Consider the following 9,136-nt stretch of genomic DNA (forward strand, 5'->3'; position numbering starts at 1 on the left):
CTATATCACATCCCAAGCCTATATCATATACCCTACGTAGCATCCCTACTTGGAACACACCTGAAATATATGATATAATGAACATGCCATATCAACCCTCCAGCTTTACATCTTGGGTTAGTGACCCTTCCAGTTGATACAGCATGTGATACAGAGTATGACATGTAATATTCAGTATATGTTGTACCTGATCTATCAATAACAATTACAAATTCTCTTTTCCGATCTTCAGAGGTTAGGCCTTGTATCTGTGGACAGAGATTCAGCATCAGTACATCTTCTTTCAGCAATCCATCTGTAAAGGAATTCAAAAAAAGTATGCAATGCAAACTTTGTCCCTTCACTATCAATACATAAAAGAGATTGCAAAGAGCTGTAAGGTTTCCCCAGCCAGGAAGTACAAGTAAATAAGTAGACTTATCTATTGTGGTTCTCCTCTCTTTTATTTACTTTTAAGTAATTTTTATTAATGATATTATGATTTGTAACAGTGCTCAGTTTCTACTTTCTCGAATGGCATGTACTAATAATACAATTTTCAAATAAGAAAATAATTTAGAGGCAGCCAAATAAAATATTCAACCTTTATCAGAGTTTCCATGCTCATAAACTACTTCTGGGTCACTGATATTTTCATATTCTACATCAAATCTTAGATCTTTGCCAACTTTAGTGTCTTCTGATAGTTTTACCTGAATTCAAAAGAAAAAGTGACAATGCATAGACTCCAGACAAAAAATTCCCGCCCCTAAGTTTAGCATTTAAATCCTATAGTTCTAAAACATTAAATCATGAATAAGCAAGATGATGGCGAACAAGATATTACAACTTAGCATATTCTAACTGTCCCTTGATGGAGCCCTTCATAGCAGTTGCTGAGAGTAGTCTGACAGAAAATTTTGCCATTAGCCATTTATGTTTAGAAACTACATTAAGTTGTTAAACAGGATGTAGAAACATAAATTAGTATTATAGGCTGTGCATATAAATTACATTTTTTTAAACGTTAATTTTTGTAAGAAAATTAACTTCATTAAAAATATAGCTTTTATAAAGTTTACTTACATTTGCAGTAAGTTTGTCCTCACTGACAGATACATCAAACTTATGGTTTCCTTTAATGTCCTTGACCTTATGATGGCCACATATTGAAGCACTAAGAATAAGTTTAGAAACTGATGATATTTCTACATGCTCATCATTCTTTTGTGGCTTGTCCATCTCAATATCTTTAAAAAAAGTCAAGTTTACAAATTAAAACTTACATGTATTTTGGTGGACACAAATGTCCCATCTCATAAAATTTAACACAAACAGTTAGTGATTTGAAGCCTAGTTTCTTTATACAAAATTTGAACTACCCTTAGATCTGTAACTTATCTACATGTAGTTGAATTACTGCTCAAAATAACCCTAAAATCAATAAATTGTAGCAATTATGAAATTTCAAGTCGACAGCTAGTAGTTATTATATCAAGACTTATACATCTGGATTTAACAATGCCAGCACCATGGTAAGTGTCATATACCCAAATAAGTAAAAAAAATAATAAGTTCAACATATAATCATTCTCACATTTTCTTATAAAACTCAAGAAGTGGAGATTGCATATCTTCAATGTGTTCTGAATAAATGCATAAAGTGTAAAATTTGTCAGGTTAAAGTGTCAAAGTTTAAAATATCACAAACCACAGACCCTTAAATGTGATGAACAAGACATACAAAACTTTTTGGGCTGCTGTTCCCATCTTTAATGCAGGTAAAGTTATTTGTTAAGAACAAAATACCTGTATTCATAATTCATCATGGTATAATCAAACACCAAAATATCAGCTCTTTATAAAACTGTTTCCCGATTCTGTATTGTACAAGCCATCTTTGAGGTAAATTATAAAAAAAAAAAAAATATTGCATGTTATATCTTTAATCCTCATTCTGTCATCCAACTTACCTGGTGAGTACCTCGGATTCAATACCATGGGTAGAGTAAACCTTAATATTCCATCAACTTCAGGTGACAGTTCAATAACATAGCACATGGTCAGGTCTGCCATTTCAGCTGGTAAATTTCCTAGTTTACATTCAAATACATCACCAGAATGATCATCTTCAGCAAGATACATAGCTGTTAATCCTGCCGATATTGCAGCTTCATATGTCTCTCTAGCCTATTTTTAGTAAAATATATCATCTGACATGGTTCTTCATAATTAATACAAACAAAACAGACACTCACCTTGCTTTAAGAGAATTATTACACAATGTGTAAGTATACCTGTATAACAGAAGGAAACATTGCATTCACAAATTAACATTGAACAAACCTTTGGTTATTTTTTAATCCCATACTCAAAATTGAACATACCTACGGTTTTTAATCACAAATTTACATAGAATATACCTGTGTTTTTTAATCATATATTAACACTGACCATACCTGTGTTTTTTACGCTTACCCTACCGGTACACCTGGTCCATGCTCCCAGTTTTTAGTGGAATCCGAGTTGCTCATTTGCTTTTGTTACTTTGCATGTATGATTTTAGTTACTTTGTGTTCTTTGTTGTGTGTGTCTATTTTCCATGTCTGGTCTTTCTACATTCTTATGATTACCGCTATAACCTTAGTTCCCTTGATTACTCTTTAATCACATATTAACATTGAACATACCTGTGTTTTTAATCACATATTAACATTGAACATACCTGTGTTTTTAATCACATATTAACATAGAACATACCTGTGTTTTTTTTTTTAATCATGCATTAACATTTAGCATACCTATGGTTTTTTAATCATGTATTAACATTGAATATACGTATTAACATTGAACATACCTGTGTTTTTTTAATCACATATTAACATTGAACATACATGTACCTGTATTTTTTTAATCATGTATTTACATTGAATATACCTGTGTTTTGTTTAATCACGTATTAACATTGAATATACCTTTGTTTTGTTTAATCATGTATTAACATTGAACATACCTGTGTTAATTAATCACATATTAACATTGAACATACCAGTGTTTTTTAAACACATATTAGCATTGAACATACCTGTATTTTTAATTGATCACCTATTAAACATTGAACATACCTGTGTTAATTAATCACATATCAAACATTGAACATACCTGTATTTTTTAATCACATGTTAAACATTGAACAAACCTGTGTTTTTTCCTGACACTCAGCAACAATTTTCTTCTGATTAACAAATGCTTCAAACTTGTACACAGCTGAAGCATCATCGACAGGAAATATAAATGTTGTAGATATTTGCTCTGCTGAGACATTACAGTATGTCAACTTGGATTCAACATTGGCTACAAATCCTTGGATTGTCACATGTACTTCAGACTGTTTCAAAGGCACTTAAATCATAAGCATGTTCATATATATTTATATTAAAAACCACTCTCTGTCATGCAATCTTAGTCAGTAAAGATTTATAAAAAAAAATCATTTGTTGTTTTGTCAATAGATTTGTTCAATATCAAATTGAAACTATTAGTTCTTTCAAAGGAAATATAAAATAAATCAGAATGTTTATTTTGCCCATTTTCTAAAAAATTCATGTAAGAAAAATCTAAGTTCAAATATTTCTAATATATTTCAAATGTGACAAGAATTAAAAGACCATTGAATAAATTAGGGAAAATTAGTCAGGGAACTGAATCATTTTGTAAATATAAACATGTGCACAAACATGTACATGTACATAACTGTTCTACTTGACCAATCAAATTGCACAGTCTTATATTAAACAGTGATAAACTGACATTGACTTAAATAAAGCCAAAGTTTCTCAAGTGTGTTTAAACGAACGCCCTTATCGTGCATCTAAACGCACAATAAACAAACGCTCCCGGTGTGCGTTTAAACGCACTATAAAAGAATGCTGAAAGTGTGCATTTAAACACATGATAGACGAATGCTCATATCATGCATTTTAAACACACAATAGACGAATGATGAAAAATAATAATATTTACAAATAATGAAAAAAGTAAAAAAAAAGAAAATAGAACTAATGAAAATATATAAATTAATAATAAATAAAAATATATAAATAACACTTGAATCTAGGAAATAATCAAAGTATAAAAATAAATGACAGCTAAAATGGGAAATGTGAATGTTTTAAGGGGTGTATAATTGTTTGAAATCAATGTACAGTAATTTTTTATATCCATAACTATATTCTGTGAATGTACTTTTAATTCGTGGATACCAATTTTTGTGGATTAGGGAAGATACAAATGTTTGTGTATTCTTGAATTTTAGCTATTTTCAGTATACACATCAATAGAAATCTCCTTTTTGTTGGGAACTAGATTTCATGGTTTGGCCTACCCAGCAAAAACTAAAAAATTGATACCCCACAAACAAAATTACTGTCAAAGTACAGTATGCATTGTAACCAAATATCGTCTTGTGAATTTATAACTTAGTACTTATCAGCTTGTCCTTCTAATATTCATTATGTGAACAATTAATTTTATACTCACTCCCTGAAAGCTTAAAAAAGTCAATATCAAAAACATTAATATAGACTTACCAGGATTTCTTGAGTGGTCATCTTGACAAAGACCATAAATCTGTTTACCATCCATTTCTGTTAACATGTACACGTATTTCAATTTTTACATCTACCAACCAATAAACTGTAAGAAAAAATTATTATAGAATTAATTTACTTAATGTAAAACATTATACATGGAATGCTTTGAAGGAAACAGCTTGATACAACTGCTGAGATTGAATCCTGAAATTCATCAAACCTATTCCCGTTACATACACATCATAAAGAAACTTATAATCATATGTATATTTGTCATCACTTGGATTAAAACCCCTAAAATTTGTCTTAAAAGCATATAAACATCCATTGTTAATTGTGTGGCTTCAAATCAGTGTTTAAAATTAACTATCCAAGAAAAAATTTAATATGCACGAAGCTATTTTTTGTAAATTTTACAGTTCAAATCCAATGGCATCGCTTTTCTGCATCTCTTTCTAGTGTTCAAGGTGGATTTGAAAACAAAGGGATGCTGGGAAGAACACATTTTAACACGTAGCATGTTTCTTTAACCAATAGGGGACATTGATCTCAGTTTTTAAGTTGCTAAGTCAGAAAGAGCTTTCTTCATTTTTGTCTTTTTCTTTAAAATATATTTTTGTATATTTATTGCATACTCGCCAACTTTTGAAAATTTAGGACAATGTGTGAACAGATAATGTTGCATCATACTTTGCAAACTGAATAAATATTACTGTATTATTTATTTTGTATTGAAAGGCCTTTCTCAGTTGACCAGGTGCTTTATGAAATTATATGCAATATAATGGATAGAATTTAGTAACACCTTTTGTGGTACTTTTTTTTCAAATCCACAATAGGCACATCTCCCAACTTTACTCATATTTAGATGGATTATATTGTTCAGATGATACATTAATGGCAAAGAATTACGTCCTTGTTGGGTAGATTTTGCAACAAACATTTCATTATACATGTCGGTATAATTCGGGGCAAGTGTTTCTTTACAATTTCCACATATTTTGCATGAAATGTAACAAATATTCAATAGTGTTGAAGTCAAATTTCAAAATCAAAATAAAAGAATATTACTATTGCAAATACAACTTTTGGTAAAATACACTGTACTGTTGAAGATATAGAAAATATTTAAAAGAACATTAAAATTACATGTATAAGGGAGGTAACTGTGTAACATGCAATTAGACTTATTAATTTTACAGTATCAAATTAATTATGCAGCAGAAATTGGTTATTACCAGTTAACAGATGAATGGCTGTCCATGAAATAGTGATAGATCCAACCAGTATCAAACTGACCACGACAATTACCTAAGGTCTACCTGGGGGTTAACTATGAGGGGTGATTATTATGTTTGTGAAGAAAGAAGGCAGAATTTATATTATGGGATCTCTATGTAAACAAAGCAACTGTATATATAGATGTTTTTTGTTGTTTTCCATAGGCAGATCCTAAAGGACCCGGCCCCCAATTTTCAACTTGCAAAATTTATGAAAATGGCTTATTTTAGTGTGTAAAAGCATAGAAAATCCCATATAGGATTTTGCAGAATTTTTCCCAGACCCTGGTAGCCCCCTTAAGTGATTTTATCCACTGCTGGTTTCTATTTTGAATTACAATAAACATTTCACAATTACAAGTAAAGATATGTGAGATATCTATATTACAGACCAGACTAATCACTAGTAGTCTACTATAAAAATCCTTGTCATTAGGAATGAAATGTTTCCTGCAAACCTACCTACCGTATTAATGTAGCTACTGGTACCCTACTCCTACCATGTAAGAGGTTGGAATTCCGTTCCTCCATAACCCAACCACTTATTTCCTTGTGCCATATTGCATACTGCTCGTTTGGCAGAATTTTAGTAAAATATTAACCATGAATGAACCTTTTGAATGTATACAACCGGTTGATAAAAGTATGGATTTTAAAACTTGCAAAAAGGAAAATATTAAATTAACCAAAGAATTGCCTTTACCCACTTTTAAGTTCATGTCAAAAATAAACTGTATTCCGTAAAATTAGTGACCCAATTCAAACTGGCTGGTCACTGATAACTGTCTTCATTACAAATGCTATTTAATAAAAAATTAAGATTTTTATTGCTTGATTTCCAGTGGGATAAACTTCTTTTTATGTAAATAAAAGACTTAAAATAGTTTAAAACACATGTTCAGCTTATTCACATTTGTGGTGGCTTTCAACATGTCAGATGCTAGTCATAAGGATGGTACAAAGTCAGAAAATAGCTTGCCAGACAACCTCTAGCACTGCTGGAGTAACAGGTACCTTAAACATTTTATAGCAAGCACCATGAAGCAGTGTGAGCTCTACAGTTATTACATGTACTTAAATTTCTCTTAAGGTTCCCCTAACGAAAAAATGTCGTGTTCGGAAGTAACCAATAGTGACTGTCCTTACGGAGAAAAATCATCGCTTCCTTAAATCAAACAAATAAAAATATATAGGTTAAGATTACGTTTCAGTAAAAATGATAGTTTCGGGTCTTTTTCTATTTTTTTTTTATTAATTAAAAGAAGTGAATCTGATGTTTTTAACAAGTCTGTGAAACACATGGATGTACGTACGTGTACCATCACTGTTCCACTGTCGCTGTTGTCAAGAACCTAACCCCGCCTTGGAAAAAAATATAACTACTATTGTATTATACAAATCAAAGCATAGCTTCTCTAAGATAGGAATGGCAATCATTTCCTTGTTTGGTATTCGCAGCTATCGTCTGAATTTTGTTTACGTCACATGATATGTGTAAAATATTCCCACCTAGAGAGGAGAACTGTAATATTTCTGATATCTGTACAGATCGATCTGAAGGACCAAAACTGAAAAGGATGTTGCTGGAGATGCCCTTAAGGGATAAAATATGTTAAGTATAGTGAAGTGCTATAAAGTTGTCGTTCATTTTGAGAGCAAGGGGAAAAGGGGGTTTTCAGGTTGGAATTTTGGAAAGAAAAACATTGTTTTCTCAAAAGCTATTCATTTACTGAAAAAAGCCTCCCCCATTAATTAACAAGAGAGATATTTTAAAGAAAATAATTATTTCACTTGCTGCTTAAATAAAAATAAAAATATTGCATTTGCTAATCAAAAATTTTCATGCGGGTCGATCCCCCCCACCCCATTTGTAATGTCCTTTAATATTTTTACGAGTCCCACACAGACAGTACATGTACGATAAAGCTCACGGTGCTTACTGATTGAGACAATACCTACCCCATATTTGCAATTTTGGCTCAAGTACTATCAAAGTATAGTTTTAACGATAAACAATTTCCCAACTTACCCCGTTACGGCGAGCTACATCGTACCCTATTTTCATAGGATCAATAATTTTTATAGTAGACTACTGAAAAACCTTGGTACGTGTAGCAAAAAAATATAATTGTGTAGAAAAAGAATAGTTCCTGTATGGATCCTATGCTAAGCCTCAATTTGTGCTATATATACCTATTACGCAGTCGATATTGTTGTGAAGAGATAATAAATCTTGGGGAGTGGTATGATGAAATAAGTATACCTGTACCAACTCGTCCCACAATGTAAACGCCCCAGCAAGGAAAAACAGTAATGATAAACTAGGAAATAGAAATTCAGCTTCTGCATATTAAAAAAAAATCTTGTTTTTTTTCAATAGTAGCTATCATAGTATTGGATAAATTTTGCTTTGAGGAAAAATAATCTTTATGAAAATAATAGTCTAAATTTGGTGCAAAGTTCAAGTTCAAAAGCTTTATTTAAAGTCGGTACATGTAAAACATTACAACACAAGCTCTAATGAGCTTTTAAAACCGACATATATAACAATAACAATAATACACATAAAACACACAAGCCAGGCACGGATCCAAGGACTGACGTACCGGGTGTACGCACCTTCTAAATTGGTGAGAAAATTTTTTTTACTAGTTTCACCCTTCAATTAACGCCCCCTCCCCCCCAAACTCAAATCCTGGATACGCTGCTGCAAGCACATACAGAATTTAAATACATACAAAGCAGCGAAGCAAGCAAATAAAAATGGCAATAACTTTAGAGACAGATCATATGTGGGAATGTCACGCTGTGCTCTGTCCTGAAATTACATACATGCAAACTGTAAAAATTAACTAAGACTATAAAAATAAAACAGTTAGCAATAAGTATAACCCAAATTTTCCTTGATGATAGCACATCAGATAATACTAGAAGCAAGCAATATATATTATAAATTAATAAGAACATAAACAGCACTACTTTAACAAAAGCATGTGGTTATGCGCATTTGGACGAGCTGCCATTCCATGCATTAATGAGACTTTTAAATTGATTGAAAGAAGTCTGCGTTCTAAAATGGTTTAGCAGCTCGTTCCATAGTTTGGCTGCAGCGTACCTGAATGCCATATGTGTTTGTTCTTACAGATAGAACTGCAGCTAAATTTTGGTACCTAAAAGAATAATTGATGTTTTTAATATTTATTAAGTCATGTAAGTATGATGTACTTCTTTTGTGTATGATGTTAAAAACTTTAATTGTCATAGATCTTATCCTTCTGATTTCTA

At 31.5% G+C, this 9,136-nt stretch overlaps 1 protein-coding gene across 11 annotated transcripts in view; it reads right to left on the bottom strand.

Moving 5' to 3' along the window:
* The window catches only part of LOC148622086 (von Willebrand factor A domain-containing protein 5A-like), a 34,785-nt gene extending 26,691 nt beyond the window's left edge, over positions 1-8,094 (bottom strand). For 8 of the 11 annotated variants that reach the window (XR_015920565.1, XR_015920566.1, XM_088571609.1 and 5 more), the window contains exons 1-7: positions 7,881-8,038; positions 4,569-4,674; positions 3,179-3,381; positions 1,953-2,169; positions 1,066-1,229; positions 584-692; positions 188-295 (exon numbers count right to left, since the gene is read on the bottom strand). Coding sequence is in view for 9 of the 11 variants with exons in the window: in XM_088571609.1 (XP_088427735.1) it covers positions 188-295; positions 584-692; positions 1,066-1,229; positions 1,953-2,169; positions 3,179-3,381; positions 4,569-4,635 (868 nt within the window). In the remaining 2 variants the exon portion in view is untranslated. The other 3 variants (XM_088571610.1, XM_088571611.1, XM_088571617.1) reach the window with 3 other exon arrangements.
* Positions 8,095-9,136: the final 1,042 nt, after the last annotated feature.

Source organism: Perna viridis, chromosome 3, assembly GCF_037379345.1.
Source record: "Perna viridis isolate PV_CMFRI_1.1 ecotype Kerala chromosome 3, ASM3737934v1, whole genome shotgun sequence".
Taxonomy (NCBI): domain Eukaryota; kingdom Metazoa; phylum Mollusca; class Bivalvia; order Mytilida; family Mytilidae; genus Perna; species Perna viridis.